Raw genomic sequence first — 24,843 nt, forward strand, 5'->3', positions numbered from 1 at the left:
ATTGCGGAATAATTAATTGAAAAAACTAAGATTCTCGACGAATCCACTGATATTAGTTCCACAGCTCAACTTCTCATATTCATACGAGGGGTTACTCAAGATTTTGAAGTCTTAGAAGAGTTATTAGGAATGTCTTCGTTGAAAGAGTGTTCAAAAACTGATTTGGACTTCGACTCAAAATTATCGGCAGTTGCGACCGACGGTGCTCCTTCGATGATTGGTGTCAATTCCGGGCTAGTTACTTTGCAGAAAAAGCATCTGCAAGAAAAAAACATAAATGCTGAAGCTCTTATGCAGTTTCATTGCATTATACCTCTGTTCTAAAAAAATTTGAAATTTAATGTCATGAAAGTGGTAGTTTGGACTGTAAATTTCATAAAATCACAAGGACTCAATTATAGACAATTCAAACAATTCCTTGATGACATCGAAAGCGAATACGGAGATTTACTGTATTATACAGAAGTAAGGTGGCTAAGTCGTGGATTGACATTGGAACGATTTCTAAATTTAATAGAAGAAATTGAAATATTTCTGGCGGAAAAGCAAAGGGATGTTCCGGAACTTAAAAATCCTGATTGGTTGTGTGATTTAGATTTTTTAGTTGACATGACAAATCATTTGAATGTCTTGAACACAGGGCTTCAAGGCAAAAATCGACTAATATCCCACCTCTATGCTCATGTATCATCCTTTCAATGCAAGGTGACACTTTTCAGATCACAATTGAATTCTGGAAATTACAATCATTTTCCGAATTATAAGAAATTTGCTGAAAATTCAGAAATCCTATCACAATTTCAGTTGAAAATGCGCCAGAGTTAATTCAGTTAGAAATTATCGATATTTAATTATTATTTGGAATTATAATATCTTGCCAAATGGTCAAGGAAACCGACGCGCCATCAATTAAAAATTAGTCAATTATAACATCTAGTATGTATAATTAACCATATTTTAATATATCAGTTTTGGCAATTAATTTCTAATACTTGTGGTAGCTATATACAGAGTGTCTGTAAAAGATTTTTCCAAAAACTCTATTACAAATTCTTTAGTTGCTTAGCTTGGGCGCTAAACGGCGTTGAAGAGGCAATTTTAAAATTGTTTTTCTTGATTAATTATGTTAAAATGATTTAAAAACTGTGCATCCTATGTATCCTCAAGAGTAGACCTCGCCATCGGTTTAATCATTTGTAGGCATAGTTTGAGAAGCCTTCCAAGCATTCGAGACTGCGTTTCGAAAACTTTCTTGAAGAGTTAATATGTTTATTATTTCCAGTCTAATACATTGAAACAGAAAACATTGTTATAAATTAAAACAACATTTAACACTACAAATAACACACCACTAAATTTAGAAGGACGTACCATATTTGAAAAAAGGGAAGACCTTAGTACCCTTCAATATTTATTTTTTAATTGTGTTTAGATGCGGGAAACACAACAAAAAAGAGTTATCCTGATGTCAATTTCAGAATCAGCGTCAAATCTATCAAAAATATAGTGGCGGCAGATCTGTCTAGAAACATTGACCACAAAATTGTCACAAAAGTTAAGTGATAAAACAAAATCGTGGAACAAACCAGACTTCACGCCTGACGTGAAACGCCTGAAAATAGGTTGGAATTTATTTAAAGGTGTAAAGGCAAACTTAAAATAGCATCAATCAATAAAGATGTTAATTATAAAATTAATAATTGTTCAATCTCCTATGTAACGAAACGTGAGGTCTATTGAGGCTTACTTGTATATTTAAACACGAGGGATTATTGTTGAGTTCATTAGTGATATATATCTTCAAAAAAAAATCAGTCGGTTGTAATTTTTAGAAGTAACTTGTTAAAGGATTTTAGAAGGGGGGCATGTACATGTACGTTCTACGTATAACAATAAACAATTACCCTGTAGCCTGTAAATACCACTTTTTAATAATATCCTTAGTATTAACCAAAGTCGGACCTAAGTTGTTTTTGGTCTTTTAGGAAATTTGCCATTCTGACTGGTGTTGTTCATTAAACACCAGGTACTGTTAACTTTTTTATTTAGGTAAGAATTAATGAATTATAAAGAAATAATTTATTGTCTTCTTTAACGTCAGGAAAAATTTGTTTTTACCAATTTAGCTAATTTGATTTTATTAATCAAAGTATTAAATAGGTTAGGGTCATAGTTGTTATTATAAATTATTTGTTTAAGAATATTTATTTCGTTTGGAAAATTAGGAGGAGACTGAGGAATGTATTAGTTACAAGCAGCTATTTTTGATGACGGTGGTTGGAATGATTTGAAATGATGTACTCTGTTTGAGTGGTTTTTCGATATATGGAAAATTCTAAATTATTTAGGAGTTTATGTACAATTAAATCGAAAAACAAAATCATTGTTTGCTTCTATTTCTAGTGTAAAAGAAATTTTAGGATGAATTTGGTTTAATTTATTCAAGAGTGACTGTGCTTTCAATATGTCACAATTTAAGAAGCAGAGATCATCGTCAACGTATCTATATCAATTCAAAATTTCTTGGTTGTTGTCAGTTATTATAAAATTTGATTTCAAATGATCCCTAAAAACATCCGACTAGAGTAGAGATAAGCAGCTGCCCTGAGCTTAAGTCTTAAGCCCTATTAGAATATTTGAAACTTTTAACAGAAATAAATCATGTTGTGATAAAGTAAATTATACAATAATTATTATTTAGCAAGGTCGGCATTTGTCGACAAGTTAATTGTATTTGTAACTATGCGAATGTGATTTTTTTATATGAGTAAAAGCTGCACTATAAAACTTTTAATTTATCATTTATCTGAAAGCATAATGATTAAGAGGATTATTAAATATTACGCCGCATTTTTTTTAAATAGTTATTTAAGAAAATAAAATTTTTGTCCAAATTTTCAAAAGTTTCAGAAAAATGAAACATTGCATTTTTCTTTGCAACCCTCTATATTTATGAAAAACACAGTTTGAGTGTACATTTTTCGTATTAAAAAATACTATTCGGGATGCCAAAAAATAAAAATCAAATTTTATAATATGTCGGTTTGCCTGCATTATTTTCGAACTGATCACCAATTACAATAAAACCGTCGCACACCTAAATTACAAATGTGGCGCCACATTTGTCTTTCGACATAATTTCGTTCAACATTTTGTACATTTGCCACAAATGCGGTACAAGCACGCACATCAGGGCTTAATTCTGTTCCGCATTTGTAGCCATGTCGTCGCCTTCTGATGACGATGATTTTATGATGTGGCAATTATTAAGTCAAAACCGAAGAAAACGTCGTTACTGGGTCCATCCCTATAATAATGGTTGTTCCAAAAAGGGAAACTTTGAGGTATCAAAGCAATATTAAATCATGATGATGAATTTCAAGCTTACTATAGAATGTTAACTGCAAAGTGTGGTCATATAATATTTCTCTACTTCTTGAATAAATAAAATGGTTTGTGTAATATGGTCCTTCATTTTTATTTTAAAACATGACACGATACGCCGCAACAAATATCGGACAGGCTGATTATCCGGGGAGTAAACACAAATGCGGTGTGGCTTCAAATGCCGTTTGGTAGCAAATGCATGTGTGCGGCCTGCTTAACCCGGATATTCCATAGCCATAAATGTGGTTCCCACAAGACGGTTCCAGTATGTATTTTTAACGAAGAGCATGGGAATACCATAATGAGGGGCCTATTAGCAGTGATAAATACAGAGCACAAATCAACATTTCCAGGACAGATTCTCATTTTGTTACTTTGAACATTTGTTAAAATCAAACCATTTTTAAAAGTCAATGAATTAAATTATGTTCACTGTCATATCAAGGTTACGATTTAAAAAACCGAATATTGTTATATTTCCTTTATGACTAATCCTGTATATATTTTTTAGAAAGGTGCGAATTTTTTTCAAGAATATAAGACGTGAAACAAAACTGCAATATTCCATTCTTTCTCTATACGAATTATATTATTCATACTTCTAAATCATTTTAATACAAAAATATTTTTTTTAATATAAACTAGCTTTTTTATATCCATCAGCATATATTTGGAGTGCCGTCTGTGAGATATTTCTCAGAAAATATTTTTTGAATTATTAAATTTAAAAAATATTTACTTGTGCAATATTTATATAGGATTATTAGCTTTTGTAAAAATGTTATTTACAGCCTCAGGTACAGTATGTTATGCTATTTACATTGACTAATATAAGTTAACGTACAAAAAAATATTAAAATATTTATTTTTTATTTCCAAATTAAATATATGAAAATATATAAACCTGTAACTCCTAACTTTTGTAAAGAAGAAAAAAAGCTTTACAAGTTTTATTTTACGTTCGATGGGGTCAACCCGTTAGTTAAATTCTATTTCATTGGGTACATTTCCATATCCGATTCATATTATAATAATTAGTTCGAGTACTGCCTCGAAATTAATACGGGTTTACTTTTTAGAAGAAAAAAACATTTATGTAACTAGTTTTATTATTTCTTATAGATTTTATTTTACTTGGTTACTAAAATCTATATAAACTGTGATATAAAAAGAGAGATTAACAGCAACTAATAGATCAACTGGTGTCACATATTTAAGTCGGGACATTTGTAACTTACTTTCCTGGTACTGATTTGAAGTTGGATTCTACATGAACAAGTTTATTTTCATTTCATAGCAACTGCAACTATTTTAGTGTTTAAAAGAAATGTGTAGGTATATAAGTTATTAGAAAAGTTCGGGTCAGTACTTCAAGCCGTAACATCCACGTTTTTTTAAAGACAAAAGTTTAAATCTTAAGTTAATATTTTTTCCTAAACTGCTTCCTAAGGAGGAGACGACCATTTAAAGATGACGCTGGTAAAGTAATTTTTGAGTCATAAATCTTGAACTAACGGTCAAAAAATCATGAAATTTGGCAAACGACAAAAGTATTGCATTAGGCATAATCCTCATAAACAGATATTTTACAATTGTCAGTGGTGTGGAATGTAGAGGGGCACACCTGCTTATTTTTGGATACAACTTTTCTCTGGCTTAAAAATTTGGCACCGAAAGTCCTTATTTAGAGAAGACAAACATTTCTCCTAAAAAAGGGTAGTCTTGCAAAAAGTCTTCATAAATTCTAGGAGTCAATCAGAAAAAATAAGTTGGCCATGGAAACTAGATTTTGGTCTCTAAATTAATTAGTTTTTAAGGGGAAAAAATAAATTTTATGTGCTACAAAGCCTTCATCACTCATTATAGAAAATGGTAAGATCTCAAAAAAAACGTGTAACTCAATGTACGTGACGAGCAAATAGCCGTCATGTTGGCGGCGGATCAGAAACAATTTAAACAGGAACTTTTGGAGACAAAAGAAAAAATCTGGTCAAATCCTGCTTCTAGTGATGCATATGGATCTACTTAATTATTAATCTATAAATTATTTGACTTTGAATATGCAGGACTGTGACGGCAAAGTAATGCCATCAAAATTGATATCTACAAGTAATCTGCAAACGATTCAATGTTTTTTAAATCACATTAATCAAAACTCTATTGTAGTGCTTTGGCTTATTGAGGACACACAAATCGATATATACAGGTTGGCGAATTGAAGACTATACATAGGCATTATAAATGGCAACACCACTTCTTGCTTACTTTCTGGTTGATAAGCGGCGGGGCGGATCGTCTGATTTGCTATTTTCAGCACGGCACAATCAGCAGACGTCATTTTGCTGTGTGATTGTATACTGCACTGTTGAGTCTTAAATCGCTATTTTAATTTTTTTACATATTTATCATTATGGCTGTTTATACTCCTTCCGAAAATGGTCAATTGATTAAATGATATTATGGAGGCAATTCGGCAGTACAATAGGGGGATTTATTCTTAGTAAATTTTGAAAATAGACCGATTTTTATCCTAAAACTATTTTAAATACCGTGTCAAATTTTAAGACATCTTTTTGCCTCCAAGAATGTAGAAATTGTCACATCAAAACTCAGGAACCACCTGAATTGAAAAGGCCCATGAGATAACATTGCGGAAAGAAATGGTTTGTAGTACTTTAATTTTGAATTAAATATGATCGACCAAAAGTGTTCAAGAGAAACTGGGTATGCACCATAAAACTGTGACGAGTATTTTGAAAAAACATGGATACAAATGTATTAAATATTCCAAAACTCAGTAGGTGTTTCCTGAAGACCAGTGCCGAAGAATGGCATTTTGTGAAATCATGATGGAAAAGGCATATGAAAATGAAAATTTCTAGAAAATAGCCTGTTTTCAGATGAGTCCTCTTTTCCATTGCATGGTAAATACAATCCTTCCATTGTTCGTTAATAATCTCAGGAAAACGAGCACAGAAATTTTCTGTTCCGTACTCAGTACCCTCAAAAGTTGAATGTTTGGTCTGGTATTTTGGGCAACCATATTTTTGGGCCATTTTTCATTAATGGTACTTTAAACACGGAAAAATACCATACCTTGAGTTGCTACAAAACCAGGTTCTTCCTGCCATTCAACTCCTCCCGGATACAGACCTGACATCGGTCTATTTTCAACAAGATGACTGTCCTGCTCATAATGCGATTAGAGTAAAAAAAATGTCAACAAATACTTTTCCTAACCGCTTTTTTGGTTGGACTAGCAATATTAAATGACCTCAAAGATCTCCCGATTTGTCATCAAATGACTTTTATTTGTGAGGTTATCGTAAGGAGACTATTTATAAGCATCATAATAGCAGGCTAATGAATTTAGTGGAGTTCAGAAACAAAATTGTTGAATCTGCTAATTACATTTTACCTCAAACTCTTTTGGTTAGCGACTATCTCAATACTAAGAAACAGCTTTTACGATATACTAACCTTTTGTTCAGTTAACTAGGAGGTCTTTTCGAGCCTTTTATTAAAAGAATTATTTGTTAGGCTTATTATATAGAATTTTATTTTCTGTCTTTTTTACAATTTTTATATTCTGTTTTTATTAGAGTTTTATATTTTATTTTAATTAGAACAACGCGTTAAGTTTCAATATGCAATACACAGCATAAAAAATTGCAATTAGGAATCCTGTTGTTATTTCAATATATAAGGTCCAAATAATATAAATAGTATTTATCGGGCTCAACGTTTTTTCATTTCGTTACTGTAATATTTTTTACTGAGCTTAGGATTCTGTATTTTTATCCTCTGGTTAGTGGTCTTCTACCAATAGTGTTTATTAAGCAAATATGTGTCGCCTTTAAAAAGTATATTTTGTTAAATGTAGCAGTCTTGCGGAGCTCATTGTATAATCATTATTATATTTTCTAATTTAATATTTTCTTGAATAAATAACTTTATTAAACTATCTTTTGTCTTTTGCAATATGAATCCTGCTGATTGTAACAAATCCATGTGGGTTTTACACATGCTATTCCTGCGTTAAAAAAATACTATACCAATGAATAACCCCGACGTCAGACGCTTACTAAAATAAAATTTAAAATAATTGAGCTCGAAGCTGCTCGAACGCCAGTCGCGGCGGCGCGGCGGCATTGCAACATGTCACCTACTAAAAACTTTATATGTGTAGTGATCCATTCGCCAACCTGTATTAAGTGTTGATTCCCTAAAACTTTTTAAAAGTGCCCAAGTGGGTATTGGACGGTGGGTGGTAAAGTTTGTGCTTTTAAAAAAAGAAAAAAATCTTAGCGAATCTAAGGATAAATTGGAAGAAATACCAAACAGTAATGTGGTCTAATATAGAGTAAACCACAATTTTCAGTATTTAATACTATTTTTTGATTGGGTATTAGATATTGTGCAGCTATCAGTTATAAAAAAATAATTTTGATATCTAATCATTACTTTAAATTTATTACTACAATAAGTTTCTAAATGAAAATATATCAGTACATATTTAATTAAACTTTGTTTAATTCTTGTCAATCTTTTTTATTACTATTTAAGGAGAAAAAACTTAATAGACTTGATAGGGTAAAATTACTGATGTGTTTGTATTGGTAATAGAATTGCGCTATTTCTTTTTAGTGCGTGTAGATTTTTTTTAACTTTTAACATGCTTAAATCGCATTTATTTATTTTTTTATGGCTTGGCGACTGTCTCAATACTAGTCAGTATGATTTCAATGCACATTCTATCTACAAAAAAAAAATTATGCGGTAACATTAGTTTAAGATCAATCAAAACTGGCTTTAATACACTTGCCATATAACAGATATGAGCTTTGATATCTTGGATCTGACTTTTGATTGTTTTGGTTATGATATTAATGGCTACAAATTAATAAGGAAATATCGGGTTGGAAGAGGTGGTGGTGTGGCATTTTATGTTAAGAATTATATCACTTTTAAGATAGTACCTTTTGATATTATTGTAGACTGTTGCGGGTTAATTTAAGTATTAGAGCCCGCTTAAATAATAAACTGTTTTTATTACCATTACAGTTATACAGTGACCGCCTAAAGTTCCGCATAAATTCGATAAAAATTAGAGACATGATTTTTTGAGAAAACGCTCGGACCCGTCGATTTTTCTTTTAAGTTGCGCATTATTTCACATAAATTTTTGTATAATTTTTGTATCGGTCATTTTTTTAAATGGAATACTTTCTTTTTTATTGCATTTATGAAATATAGGCGAAATTCCAAGCAAGTTTCGTATAACACACCTTATCTTAAAACTCAACTGTTTCAGAAATATTTACATTTAATCAACAAGAGGATAAAATGTTATAAACTGTGAAAACTCTTATTAATGTATCAAGTGTTCAAACTGATCCCCATTTACTTCTTGGCAGAAAGCAAGACGGTTTACAAACTCATATAAACACTATCAATTATTTCGGGTGATATATGTCTAAATCAAATCTTCTACGTTGTTTGGCTTCTCAATATAAACTTTACTTTTCAGGTAACCCCATAGAAAATAGTCGCAGGGATTTAGGTCTGGTGACCTGGCCGGCCACTCTATTGGTCCTCTTCGTCCTATCCATCTTCCTGGGAACACTGTATCCAAGTAATTACGGACATCTCGAAAGAAATGTGGCGGTGCGCCGTCTTGCTGAAACCACAAATTATCTGTCGGGACAGCAGGGTCTTGCTCGTCTGGGTATAGGAGAGCCAAAGAGCTTCAGTTGCCCAGTTTGGATTTGACACTGACCAGTACCAACAATTTTACCGATTTACGACACCGTTTAAACAAAAAGTTGCTTCATCCGAAAACAAAACTCTTATTTACAACTTATTGCAAATGTTCATCATTTGCTCGCAAAATTGGTTTCTTCGATCAGGATCGTCCTCATTTAATTCGTGTATTATTCTAATTTTATAAGGGTGGTATTCATTTCCTTTTAAGATGCGTCTTACTGACGTTTGAGCTATATTATTATCAACTGAAATTTGTAAAGTTGCATTGTTTGGATTTTCTTCGACGGAGAGCAGAACGTTTAATTTTGTTTCTTCAGAAATTTTTGGACGACCTGATCTTGGCAAATCCCTAACGTGACCTGAAGTTATGAATTTGTGCTCTGTTCTACTAACTGTTGACTGAGAAATAGGATGGTTTGGGCATTTGGCATTAAACAGTTCACTTACTTCTTTTTGCGTGCGCACTCGATCCCGTACCCTAGCATCATGAAAATTTCAATTCGTTGGGTTTCCGTTAAATTAGCCATAATTTATTCTGATAAAAACTATTAATTTTTGAACTGACAGTGACATTCGAAAATGGAGATTCAACCATGTGCAACCATGGAAATTAAAACAATTGGCAGTGTTTTTAACATTATTTTTATCCTCGATTTTACCTTAATTTGTAAATAGACGTACTTATTTGTTTTCTTGTTATTTAAATGTAAATATTTCGGAAACAGTTGAATTCACACCTTATCTCAAGATAAGGTGTGTTATACGAAACTTGCTTGGAATTTCGCCTATATTTCATAAATGCAAAAAAAAAATATAGCATTCCATTTAAAAAAATTACCGATGACATCATATCTTTTTTTTTGTTCCACCCTGTATAAAAAATTTATATGAAATAATGCCCAACTTAAAATAAAAATCGACGGGTCTGAGCGTTTTCTCAACAAATCAGGTCTCTAATTTTTATCGAATTTATGCGGAACTTTAGGCGGTCACTGTATATTACCATGCATCTTCTAATGTTATTAAATTTATAGTTTCTGGTCTAAGGATCTTTTTATGGCTATTATACGTGTTATGATAAGTACTAATATCTTAAGTGCGTCTGCACAGCAAATCAAATTTCTTAACATTTTTGATCTCACTTCAACCAAGTAGAATAAATATATCAAATAATACTTCAACTTTAATTGATGTTATTATCACTAATAATAATTTCGATTATACAAATATTGACTTCCTATCTACACCAAATTCAATTACTGATTATAATCTTATTTTTGCTATTTTCAATTTTGCTAAAAAAGATGATTCTCACATTCAGATAAAATATAGAGATTATTCTATATAAATTACCGTACCTACAAATTTATTAAATAAATTTACTTATATTTACTATCGTAAATGTACCTTTGTTGTTGTTGTTGTTTATTTTGGGACGATTTTTACCTTTCAAATAATATTGATACAAAGGTACATATATTTAATGAAAATGTACTGTATTTATTTAATAAGCATGCTTCACAAAAAATTAAAAAATAAACCATAAAATGACTTTAACTTCAAATTCAGAAGATTTTAAGAATCAAGGTCGATAAGTATATTGCCAGTGTTATCTAAAATATTTGAAAAATACCTTATTCAGCAAGTAAATGAATAAATAAATTGTAGATTCTAATACGATCATTCTATCATCTCAGTCAGGCTTTAGAAAAGAGTACAGCACTATAACAAGTCGGGTAAATATAGTCCATGATATCAAAATCTATGAAGAAAATAAATTAACTATCTCTAGGGCTGTGCTAAATTTCAGCAAGGCATTCGATACCATTATATCTATTTCTTGGCTCAAACTCTCAATTTTTTGAAGCATACTTAAATAATAGATCTCAGTCTGTGTTAGTAAGTGGTAATGATACATTCGGACAGCAGTCTGATTTTCTGACTTTCAAAATGGGTGTCCACAAAGCTCGATAATGGGTTGTTTTCATTTTATGTTTTTGATATACATAGATTAGTTCTAAACTCTAAAACACAGAAAGATGCGAGGGCTTTATTTTCTAGATCTAGTCACCAGCATAATACGAGAAATATTCAAATTAACTTTTTAGTACCTCAACATCGATTAAATTGTATACATCAATTTTTCTCAGTGCACAATTCCTTTCTAATTACCAAATTTCATGATTTTGTGATATTAATTCAAGAATTATAAGCAAAAAATCACTTTACAAGTACCATATTTAAATGGTCGTCTTTTTTTTAGGGTAGGAAAAAAACTTTTATCTTAAATAACGTGTATGTTACGTCCCTGAACTAGCGTTCAAATTTTTCTAAGACCTTTTATATTAAATTCGTTTTTGCGTTGCCTGTATATCATCATTATCAGAGATGATGAAGTAATTTTATGGCGTTAATTAATTTTATCAGATATAAAAGTTGTATAAGGAAATACATGGTGTGTTCGAAAAAAAAACGCTGGGACCCGTAAAATTTTATTTCAAGTTGCGGATTTTTGTACGTGAAGTTTGTATATACAGGGTTGCTTTCAACTTAATTTTTTCAAATGAAAGCACCTTTTTTTATTTCATTTTTGAATTTCGCGTGGAATTCTACGTATGTTTCATGCATCATGTCCTATACCTAAAGTCAACAGTTATCGAAAAAAAGACGACCAAACATTATTATTGAAGTTCACCTTATCTCTGAGAATTTTTATACAGAGCAAAATTCCATTCATTCGTTTTTTTTTATTGTTGGCTGGTGACCGTGTATTCTCATAGAAACTGTATGACAGTTGTACGCCAAACAGATATTGTCAAATGTGAAGTTGCGGTTTTCACAATGGTAAAGTTAACGGAACGAGAAAAAATTGAATTCTGTGCATGGTTGGGTTTGGTGATAACACACGTACTCAAAGAGAAGCTGCTCAATTATTCAATGAAATCCATCTTGATCGTCCTCCGATATGTCAAAAGGTGGTGAGTAGAATAGAGGCTAAATTTAGAGAATTCGGTCATGTTAGAGATCTGCAAAAATCTGGTCATCTGCTCGAGATGAAAATGAACAACTTGACGTTTTGCTTTCTTTGGAAGAAAATCCATGCACTCGTCTGTCGCAGATTGGGGCAAATTTACACATGGCGAAATCTATAGTTCACCGAATAGTTAAAAAGCACAAATATCACCTCTACAAAGTTATTTCTGTGCAAAAGTTATTTGATGACGATTTCGATAGGCGAAATGAGTTTTGTGAACGCTTACAAAACATGTGCACTCTAAATAATAATTTAGTAACAAATATTATTTTTTCCGATGAAGCCACGTTCTGTTTGAATGGTAGTGTGACCAGACAAAATTGTCGATATTGGGCAACAGAAAATCCGCTTTGGATGATGGAGGTAAACACCTAGTACGCTCAAAAACTAAATGTGTGGTGTGGAATAGTACGCGGAAGAGTAATAGGTCTCTTTTTCATTGAACAGACTTTAACGGGACAAGTGTATCTCGATTTCGATCTCGATGTTTTAATTTATATATTCTTTGTGTTTATAGGTCACCTACAGGAGATATTGCTATGTTTCTGGACAAACTTGATTCTCTTTTATCCCAGTTGTCCCTACACTCTAAGGTTATATTGGCTGGTGACTTTAATATCAACTACACTGATGAAACCTTGCCACGTACTTCTCTTTTAAATATTTTAAATTCTTACGACTTGAAAATGCACGTTCTTTCTCCCACACGAATAACTTCTTCATCTGCAACTACAATTCACTATTTCTGTACAAATTTTGATGACGTTTTATGCACAGTACTCCCTTCTGGTATTTCCGACCATGAAGCTATTCTTGCTAAAATGCCATATAAAACTGTATTATCTTCATCTCATTATATGGGAAGAATTTTCAGCAGGAGAAATTTCAATGCTTTTTCTGCTGCTACAGCTTCGGTAAATTGAAATGCACTTGAAACGGCTTCTGACCCACTTACTTTATTTTTTCAAGTTCTGTGTGATAAGATCAATCAGTGCTTTCCTAAAATGACGCTTAAAACTAAGAAACGAAAACCATGGGTTACCGTTTGGAAAACCAAGAGGCCTTAGAATTTCAGCTAAAAACCTCCATTTTTTGACTAAATTGTGCAAATATACCACAAATGAAAATATCCTTGTATATCATCAGAAATACCGTAGTTTGTACAGGAAAACAATTAAAGCAGCAAAATCTAATTATTATAGGGATCGCTTAAATATGTCATCAAATAGGCAAAGAGAGTGTTGATCGATTATTAATGATTTTAGACATTGCCATAGAAAAGTATCTGAACCGGAGTTAAGACCTGACATTTTAAACGACTATTATTGTGATATACCTAATATCTTGCTCAAGGGCATTCGTAGTAACATTGATCCCTTACACTATCTTCAACAAGTGTCGGTTGAGCATTCATTTTCCTTTCATCCTGTCGATCTTACCGAAGTAAAAAATGAAATCAAACGCCTAAAAACCATAAATCATCTGGAGCTGATGGGATATCTTCGAGGTTGTTACTCTTTTTGCCTGATTCAGCCTTAAATGATTTAGTTTCTGCCATAAATAATTCTTTACATATTGGCATTTTTCCTTCATGTTTAAAAGAGGCAGTGGTTATCCCTCTTTATAAGGGTGGAGATTTGGATCAGCCTTGTAATTTCCGTCCCATTTCTATTTTGTCTACCCTCTCTAAGATAGTTGAAAAACTTGCAAAAAGCAGAATTTTGTCCTTTTTACATCATAATGGCATTTTGTCTGCAAATCAGTTTGGATTTCAAGCCGGTAAAGGGACTCATGATGCTGTTTTTAGCTTTTTGGAGAGCGTCTATATGTCCTTGAATTCTGGAGAGTCATCGGCGGCAGTGTTTTGTGATCTATCCAAAGCATTTGACTGTGTGGATCATGGAATACTGTTATCTAAGCTCGATAAATATGGTTTTAGGGGCGTAGCGTTGCAATGGCTTGAGTCCTATATATCAAATCGTACTCAAAAGGTTACAGTGTCTGGGCGTTTGTCTGATTCTAGATCCCTAAAATGCGGCGGTCCCCAGGGTTCAGTGTTGGGACCACTGTTATTTTTACTGTATGTGGATGACTTAAGTTCATTGAAACTGCAGGGCAAGGTGGTTCAGTTTGCTGATGATACCACCATACTATGGAGCCATACAAATTCTGATTATATTAGGACTTGTATCCTTGAAGACCTTCAGATTTTATCAGGGTGGCGTGCTTCCAACAGGCTCGTGTTTAATGTAAGAAAGACGTCTATTATGGGGTTTAAGTGCGATGTTCAGGGTCTGATGTTTGACGAAACTTCCCTCTTGCAGAATAAAGAGTGCTGCAAGTTCCTAGGAATTACCATTGATGGTCGCTTTCAGTTTGAAGATCATATTTTACATTTAGCTGGGAAATTATCTTCTGGATGTTTTGCAGTAAGAATGGCAAAACAATAGCTGGGAGGGGTGGTTGCACGTTCAGTGTACTTTTCACTTATTGAATCGCATATTCGGTATGACTTGCCCTTTTGGGGTTTAACCAATAAGGGGCTACTTAACATTGTCTTTGTTATTCAAAAAAAAGCAGTTAGATACCTGTGTTCTGCTAAGTTAAGAGATTCTTGCAAACCCCTCTTCATTTCTGAAAAAATCCTAACTCTTTTTTCACTCTTTATCTTAGAAACAGCTGCTCTTATTCACAAAATTCCCAAACTACCCTCTGACACTGGCCATTTGACTCGTCGTGTAAATGATGTTCCCCTACCTATTACTACGTCTTCCCTTACCAAAAACTCATTAATTTACATAAGTAAAAAAATTTACAATCATGTTCCTCTATGTGTTAGACATATATCGGATGTTAAGAAATTTAAAGACGCTTTTATTGGCTAAGGCATATTATAACCTGGATGACTTTTTTAGCGATAGGTTTTAACCTTGGATATGTTGGAAAGTTTTTTTTTCCTTTTTTCTTCTCTAGTTTTGTCAACAAGTTTACCTTTATTTACTAATTGATTGTTTTATTTAGTTATCTTTAATTCAAGTATGTTCAAAAAGTTTTGTCTTCTTGTGTTTAATTTTGTTCATTGTTTTGTCAATTTTTGTATTATATGATAATTGTATTTTTGTTTCGTTTTTTTAGCTTGTAGGATGCTTGTACACAAGATTATTCTTACGTAATATAGCACATTTTCTTTCTTTCTTTCTTTCTTTCTTTCCAGCAAGATGGTGCTCCTGCGCACTATGCTGCCATTGTGCGTACATTTTTGGATGAAACCTTTCCCAATTGGTGGATAGGAAGGAGAGGACCCTTCGAATGGCCTGCTAGGTCGCCTGACCTAACACCAATGGACTTTTTTTGTGAGGATACCTCAAGTCGAAGGTATTTAGTTAATAGGCCAAATAATCTAGACGACTTGAAAGAGAGAATTCGCAGAGAAGTGCGCGCCATAACTCCGGAAATGATTGAAAATGTGCAACGAGACTTGATCGCCTTGGATATTGTCAAGCCGTGAATGGCAACTATTTTGAACATTTAACTTAATTTTTGTTCTTTTTTTATTCGTTACATGAATCGTCTTTTTTTCGATAACTGTTGACTTTAGGCATGATGCATGAAACATACGTAGAATTCCACGCGAAATTCAAAGGTGAAATAAAAAAAGGTGCTTTCATTTGAAAAAATGAAGTTGATGGTAGTTATTTTTGAGCAACCTGTATACATATACAAACTTCACGTACAAAAATGCGCAACTTGAAATAGAAATCGACGGGTCCGAGTGTTTTTTTTTCGAACACACCCCTGAATTTTAAATGAATTTAGACATAACTTTTGGGATGCACTGTATATGAAGGAATTTCAGCCAATTCTATTAAATTTAGTACCATAGTGCCAACTAAATCAAAAAAGATTTATTTGGTCCGAAGCTTTTTTGTTTATCCCTGCTTATCAATTACTGATATAGTATCCAGTTTTCGAAAAAACAAACAATTTTTTGATACTCGTATTATAAAAATGAATGCTATAATAATATATATTAGTTATTTACTGTTATTATATTTCCATTGACAGGCAATCAATTTGTTTAATTTTTTATACTCGTGGTATCTTTCCACTAAGACTATTAGCTTTACGACTCAGTTTATTTTTACATCAAGACCTTGTGCAGATAAATCAGTCAAGAACTAACACATTATCTATTTAATTAAACAATGTTATAGTGACATTAAATTGAATGTATGTATATTGTAACATGAGTCTTGGACCTTTAATAAATGTTAGTAAGTATTTTCTAGTCTCCGTTTTGGGTCCCGTGAAACGAGAAAGAAATTACAGAACAAATTTAAAGTACGGTAAAAATATTCAGATTTAGTTGTATCTTATATCTCTATATAGTTTCATAAAAATTCATCTGTATATATACTATCTGTTTGGTTTCAATCCGTTTTATAGGTATAGTATTACGCAAGAATCATAGAGGCCAAGATACTTTGATTGGTTTGATGCAACTGTTATTGTTTTATGAGTACAAACTTAAGCAGACGAAAAAAATATAGTTGTAAATATAGCTACTATACCTCATCAGAATACTAGAATGATAAATATGTCATTGAATTTTTAGTAAAAACAATCAATCTAAACTAATAAGAATTTCTTTTATTTTTTCTTCTCCGTGTTTGATTATGAAACCACATAATATATACATACTTCGCCAACGAAGGTCTTGGATAGTGAAATCAATATAACAACTTGCAATTACAATTCTCCAATCACCAGTTAAAAAACATGGACCTAAATTAAACGTAGATTAGACCGAAACTTTTCTTTCATTATAGTAATATATGCCCAGATAAGCTAATTACTAAGAAGGAGAAATTAATCACATCTTTTATTTGCATAAAAGCTACTTTGAATTTACTGTAATAATTTATTAACCTTATTATATGGTTATTTGTCCGAGATAACGTTAGTGAGCACAAAAAGTAATTCAGAAAAAGTCAGACCAGAAGTAACATTCAATAACATCATTTTCGGATTAATTAACAAATATGCCATGACACTGGCGATGTTGAATGGAACAGTCTAGAATTTTAAAGAGATGCAATATTTGTTAGATTTTTCTTCTATTGCTTATTTCGGACCGACCGACATAGCGATTACCGACTTACCGACTAGGAAATCAGCCTCCGTTAAATATATGTCTTAACTTTCCAATATTATAATTTGTTAAATATCAATAAGACTTAAAAGTAATAAATAACAATAAGGAAATTTATAAAATATAAGCAAAAAACTTACATTTGCCTCAAGAAACAATAAAACATCTAAGTTCTTAATTAAATAGATGAAAACATGTTCCACACATACTTTCGAAATCTGTCCTGTGCCAATGATGCAATCCAAGGATCATCTAAATATAAATAGCAATAGTGTGAAAAGGAATGTTTAGACAAGGCAGTTGGTAAAATGGGATAGTAAGTTTATCCTTAAATCTTATTATATTGTGAACATCGGTTCTTAGACGTATTTTAGTAGACAGATAATCAGAAGACGTCTTTTTTTGTATAGTTTTGTAACTATCTCTCTGAAGAAAGGGTTGAAGAAATACAGGGTCCGGCGATCGCATCGCAAAGATCAGGGATAGGACAAAAGCTTCATATAATATTTTTTCATGCTATGTTAGTAAGTAACGTTATTAAGACGAATCTTACGAACGAATCTTAGGCCTATATAATAGTTCTGAAGACATTTTTAATATGTGTTATAAATTTGATATTATTATCCATTATAAGTCCCAAACTTCAATTTATTTGACTCTGACTTTGTTTTAATGCTTTGACTTATTAATCAGAAATGCATGCATCAATGTATTTCCTTCCCTCCCTTAAAAAAAAAACGCTCACGAGAAAGGACGAGTTTCATGAAAGCATAGTAATTTAAAAAATATATATAATAATATTTCTCACCTACCTCCGTCCCAACAGGTCTAAACTCCACGAGCGGTTTTAAGTCTAAGCCTAAATCGGCGCAAGGGTGTAACAGTGCATCCATTAATAACGACACTGGATTCATACATCTGCCTTCCAAGCCTTGGGCAAGGAAATCCAGATCCTGTATGAGTAAACATTTAGAACCGAGGCTTTTAAGTCTGGCACTGAGCATTTCGTCCGGATGCTCCGTGGAGGTAAGAATTGGCAGTCTGCCACTGAGCAGCAAGGAGACTAAAATCCCACTTGGTCCATTTCCTGAAAAATATTGATTTTATTGAGTACAATATGGTAATTTTAGCTAGTGGCTGTTAGTGAGTTGAACGCTGTACACCGGGATCGTAATTTATTGTGAAATGGCATTTTAGGAGACGATGAACGTTCCGGATGCCCAAATACCAAAACTAAGAATCCTAAAGTTTACCAAATGGTTCGAAACGACTATCAAATTAAAGTGAGAGAGTTAGCAAAGGGTATGAGTATGTCCAAAGAACGCGTTTATCATATATTTAATCAATATTTATGCATGACGAAGTTTTTAGACCAAAAAAGTGTTCAAATCAACATTTCCAGTGCTGTGTGGGCGCAGTATAGTCGCAATACGCCAAAGCTTTAACGTCGTAATTTATGCCATTATATGCCAGGAACAAAAATAGATTAAAAACAGTAAATGCACTGTAAATGTTTAATCCAAAAAAAAGACTTTAAATAAAGAAAGTCATTTATCTGACAAAAAATACTAAGAAGAACTTAAAGGCAGATATTGCGAAAAAACGGTCATATTTAATGAAAAAAGTTCTTTTTCATCAACACAATCACCATATCTCAACGGTTGCCATGGCAAAAACCGACGAATTATGATTTGAACTGCTTGACCTTTAATCACCAGATATAATCGTAAGTGACTTTTTTGGGTTCCTAATCACAAATTAGTCTCAATTATTTTGTAGAGAAAGACGCCGAGTTTTATTTGGTGGATTGATGGATTAAAGAGATCGGAGTTTACGATATAGACGTATAGTTTAAATACCATTTAAGTCGAAAAATTTTAAAACCATTTCATTCATATATGAAAAAATTCCACTTTAAGTAGAAGCCCTATAAATATGACTTTGAAATATCACAGACGAAAGTAAATTTTTTGTATAAATATTTCATTAAACTCTCATTGGACTTTTGCATTTAAATAAGCCATTCTCAAAAGAAAAACCAAAAAAACAACTACTTGCATCAACAAGATTCTCGAGCAGAAGAACTATTTTAAGTACCTGTATATCTAGAACTTTCACACGTCATTTGAAAAGAACAAAACATTAAGTTTACTCACCAATTACTATGACTTCCTTGAAAATCCTATCATCTAATTTTTTGTCTACGCCGTTCTTCATTGTGGTTATCTGAAAAGAAAATAAATTTACAACTATAAATACATTCAGGTTAGTTAATTATGACCATAAACACACACTTAAACCTGACCTGGTTAACCCCATAAAATTTCCGCTTTTGATTTTTATTTCAAAAAAATCGTTATCGGTCAATGAAAACTTTTATAAGTCTAAAATTATCCTTAGTGAATGCGTAATATAATTCATGAAATATTTTTGATTCAAGTTATCTGCATTATATAATCAAAATTGACTATATCAGCGTGTATGGATATTTTAAAGCTATACATATATTTAAATAGGTGTGAAATAGATAAGCTGAGGTTATTGCAGTGTTAATTTTTTGTATATTAAGACTATACTAACAGAATCAGTAGATAAAGCTTCTATTTAAAGTACATTTGCAAGTTTCGCATTCCGCAGTTTGAAACGAACTTGCTTGAACAGTCATAAGTCTAATAAGTCTTAAGGTAGTGAAGCTGGTTGCATATACTGTGAAGTCGCCGACGAAAACCCAGGCAGGTAGGCAACTTTCCGAATAAACATTGCGACTTAATTAAAACCTCTGTGACTTTTATTTTACGTCACTTTGATGTGATACAAATATATATTTTTTTCATCTTACAATTCTAATTTAGCTTAAAATAAAGCTGGTCTATAGTTTCTCTTACCTTTTTTAAAGTGTAGGTCGAGCAAAAAGGCATACGAAATATAAATTACAACTTGCCAAATAATAAATTAAATTTAGTTCTGTTGTATTACTATGTCACGTGTGCAAGTTGTCAAATAAAATGTCAAACGTTTTAAAACAGATTTATTTTAAATACCGCGATTATTTTTGCAACTATTAAAAATTACAAAAGGGAAACGATAAACGATAACAAGAAGTTTAAATTATAAATGCATACGTAATATGTATACGATGAGGTATGCATGATCCGGCAAAGATTGTGCATCGAACTTGAAACTAGACACATCGAAGAGATTTGCGCCGTAATTTTATTTTTAAGTGGGTATGCATTGCGCTTCAAAATTAACACATAATTTTAAAAATTGTTTTATTCCAAATATTTTTTTATTTCTGAAACCATAAGTACATGTATTGTTAAAACCGGACTACTGACGGTTGATATTTGATGAATTGTAAACAAACGTATACTTCTTTATAGGCAAAAAACTTAGAAAGTCTTAATGTTAATATTTCTCCATTCAGAATTTCCTGCGTTTTACTTCAATAGAGTTTCGATATTTGACTCTACATATTGAGTGTTTGCAAAATGAATCCGCCACAATGAGAAAACCGCAATTTTTCAGAAGCTGACGGTTTTAGAGTTGTTATTCTTTACGAAGAAGGGTAAAGCCAAATTCAGCTTGCTGAAAGATTTAATGTCACAACCTTTTCTAAAGACCGATTTCTACGAATTCGTACCTTGAGGCAACAATTTGTGCCTAGCACGTTTTAGACCCTGGAGCGTTACAATTTTAGAATAAGTCAAAACACAATCAGGAGAAGGCTAGCCTAGCTATATAAGGCCTGCTAGAGCAACTACTGGTCCATTATACACCAGAGAGCATAGGAGAGGAAAACTACAATTCGTATGTGAACACGTTGGTTGGAAAAATAAAATGTGGGTACAGGTTATGTTTAGCAATAAATCCAGTTACTGTGGTTTTTTTGACGATAGACGTAATAGAGTGTACCGAAGGCCAGGAGAACAATATGTGTAGTGCAATATAGTGGGAACCGTTAGTTATGGTGGTGGGTCAGTAATGGTGTGGGGAGGGATTAATATGGAGTGCTGCACAGAATTAGTACTTAGAGGGCGGCTTACTTTATAGAGGTATGTACATTACAGACATTTTAGAAGATCATGTGGTCTTATTTGCCTCTGACCACACATGGCAAGGGTGGTACAGGAGTAGCTTGAAAAGTCCAAACAGCTAACATAAATCGACCATTCAGAAGCCCGCATATGAATCCAATAGAGGACATGTGGGATGTCATGGAGCTCCGACTGCGACAATTGCGAAAACCCTCGAGAATGAATGACCGTTATTTGAGATTGGTAGAAATTTGGGGTCAAATAAACCAAGATCAAATAAGGACCCTAATGATCAGTATGAGGGATCGTTGCCACAGCGTTATAAACACTAGATGGGGAAATATATATTTTTTTGGATGACACAGTTAATATATTTTGTAATAGAATTATTTAATTTATTTTTTGATATAAAATTTTGAGAACACATTGTATATTTTTATTTTAGTTATTTATAAATTAAACTAGAAAAACAAAAAATTAGCTGGAAGGGTAATAAAAACATAAAAAAAAACATTTCAACAGAAATTTCTAAGATTATGCGTTAATTTTTGTGCGCAGTGTATTTAGTGAATAGAGTGATTTTAATATATGTTGTTCTTTAAATTTTATTGGTTAGATAAAATCCGAATTATTTTTTTAATTTGTTTAGCAGATAAATAAGGTACCTTAAGAACTTCATAGGAAGTTTAAAGGAAAATACCACTCTTTAGGAGTATTGCAAGATTTGGTAGATACCATGTGGAACAGGAAACCCTGCGTCAATACAGTAGTAAATATCACTTTAACAAAAATTTAATATGATTTAATTTAGTAATTTTGTAATCTTGATTTCCTTTACAAAAGTACACAAACTAATATTAAATATTTTTCTCTAGAGGTCATATGTTCCAACGATGTAAATATTTTTGTAAACAGACTTACAAGCTCCTCTAGAAGTAGCAATGGGTCAATAACAAATAACCTTTTAAAGATATGGACTTGCGTTAACACCATTTTTTCTTAATTAGTATCTCTTTCGTATATTTTCAAATAGACTGAAAGAGGCAATTATGATTTCTATGTGTAAGAAAGAAGATAAAAAACTGTATTCAAATTAATTCCCAATAAGCATCTTGCAAAATGCATGTAAATTATTTGAGCTAGTGTTAAGAGGGTAAATAAGTAGTCTATTAGCTTATCATAAAGTCGTCCAAGAAATCGTTAATATAGATCTTAAAATACTAGGAATACATAAAATACAATTATCAAAGTCTCAAAATCTCATGTATTTATTTAAAATGAATTAAAGGCTACACATGTTTTGCCGAAAAAGGCATCATTAGACCTTAAGTTAAAGAATTTGAATATATACACTCCTCTTTATATGGTATATATGTGTGTATTTCAAACGCTCTAACTTAAGGTATCATCAAACCTTAAAGCTGTAATTTATTTTTAATAGATACATGAGAGTCTCACAATTTTACTACTTTTTTCCTGTACTTTATATACTAACTTTATATACTCAAATACTGGTTCATAAGATAAGAAACTACGTATAGTGAGTTGTTATTTTCTACTAACTTAGAGAAAGAAGTTAGGCTTAGAACATTGAAAGGCCTTTCAATGTAAGAAGTTAGGTTATCTGGGTTATTGAAACAAAAAGTGACTCTCATACATATAAATTTAATACTGGTAAGATGGCAAGAAAAGTGAAGTCATTATAGAGGTATATCGATATAAGAGGACCATTGGTGGTGAGTTTCACTGTGAGATTTATGCCAAATTTACATTGAGTTTGTTATTGCTTATTCTCTTTCTTCGCTTTAAAATTTACGCACATAGCTTATGAGACCTTATCAGTAGCTTCGAGCATATTACTATTGATTTATAGAGCATCTACCAATTACAGCATAGGTATATGCTCTCGTAAAGACAGAGAAAGTCTCCATCCATTTTATTCATGTTTTATAATGTTGATATTCATAATTAATGGTAAACTAGCACAAATTGATATAATTTCCCTTTATGAGACTTGTTGACACTGTACTTAAGTCAATTCTGTGCTGGTCTTTTAAAAACAAATAACTATGCTAATATTCTCCAGCTATTTAGCATTAGTTAAAGCTATAGCCATATCTGATGAGGTTATCAGTTTATATAGGACAGAAAATTCAAAATTCTTAGATGCAAAAATGGTCCAATTGTTTACTTCAATCTGGTTGGAGATTTCTTGCAAATCAATATAGTAAGGATATTCTTGTGATATGGCATAATAAAGTGGCGTAATAGCTCTAACGCTAAGAGAATTTTTGTGCAGCACATATCGTAATACTTTTCGATAGTTAAGAATTTTAAGTTTACTTGGGTGTATATGTTTGTAATAGCATGACGGGGTTTAGGAATATTTAACACGAATTTAACATATATTTAACAAAGTTAGGTAACCGTATAGTTACGATAAGAATTACATGAATATTAACTTATAACTATATCTATTTGACAAAAATATTACCAAATGAAAAATTAACAAATACATCGCATTTAAGTATTGATCAACGTATGTACATCGTACAAAGTCATTTTGTGTGGTCGTAAGACATGACATTTTCTCCCTAAATATTTATATTAAATCTTTATTAACACTTAACACATTAAACTACTAGTGTAGATGCGGCTTAATGCGAAATTATTTGCCTTAATAAATTTCTTTCTATAGTTTTATTGTGTGAATATTTTTATCAAGTAATGTGATATAATATGTAGATTTATATTGTTATTATGGCATATTATTTTACATCTAAATATGTAGTTTCAATTTACTTCAAATTGTGATAAGCCAAAGGCAAACATGTTTATCCGCAGCATTGATTAATTATAATTTAAAAATAAATCTTACTAGAAAAATAAGCTGTGTACTTCCTTTAAAAGAATAATGGAATTTGCAGTATGTAGTTGTTTCATGTGCAAAATATATTTCAACTAGTTTAAAAATTGCATATACAAAAGAAACATATACAAGCATATATGGTATTGCTTGAAGACCATAAAGCCGGCCATTCACTTTTTTACCAAGCCAACATATGCTATGGTAAAATTCTAGAATTTGTCGATTTCGATGATGACAATGAATTGGCAGTGCACTGTTGTTTTTCTTGAAGTAAACGTGAAACAGGGAAATGGTGCGAAGATTAGTTGTTAAATTATTGAATGAGTTGAGATTGGAACCAAAAGTTTTGCTACTTATAATTGCTTTCTATGGATATTCTTTTTATTACATAGCCTTTTATTGCATTTCACCTTATTAGAGGTTAACTGTAACTTAAAAATTCCTGGCAACAGGAAAAAGTTATCAATAATTTTTGATCAATTTCTTATAGGGTGCCCCTCTTCTTCCACGATTAGGATTCTCTTTGAGCTTTAACTCAAACTTAACATTGGGGGTCAATCTTATAAAAGTTTTACATATACTCTCTGTAAATTGGCAA

General features: G+C 31.9%; 1 protein-coding gene across 2 annotated transcripts in view; it reads right to left on the reverse strand.

Moving 5' to 3' along the window:
- LOC126735319 (oxidative stress-induced growth inhibitor 1-like) overlaps positions 1 to 24,843 on the reverse strand; it is an 84,750-nt gene that overhangs the window by 24,646 nt on the left and 35,261 nt on the right. The window contains exons 1-3 of one of the 2 annotated variants that reach the window (XM_050439274.1): positions 20,225 to 20,272; positions 19,496 to 19,565; positions 18,152 to 18,426 (exon numbers count right to left, since the gene is read on the reverse strand). In XM_050439274.1, the coding sequence (XP_050295231.1) occupies positions 18,152 to 18,426; positions 19,496 to 19,565; positions 20,225 to 20,257 (378 nt within the window). In that variant the 5' untranslated portion in view covers positions 20,258 to 20,272. Of the gene's footprint in view, positions 1 to 18,151; positions 18,427 to 19,495; positions 19,566 to 20,224; positions 20,273 to 24,843 lie in introns of those variants that run through there. The other variant, XM_050439275.1, reaches the window with a different exon arrangement.

The sequence above is a fragment of the Anthonomus grandis genome, chromosome 4 (assembly GCF_022605725.1).
Source record: "Anthonomus grandis grandis chromosome 4, icAntGran1.3, whole genome shotgun sequence".
NCBI classification, from domain to species: Eukaryota; Metazoa; Arthropoda; class Insecta; order Coleoptera; family Curculionidae; genus Anthonomus; species Anthonomus grandis.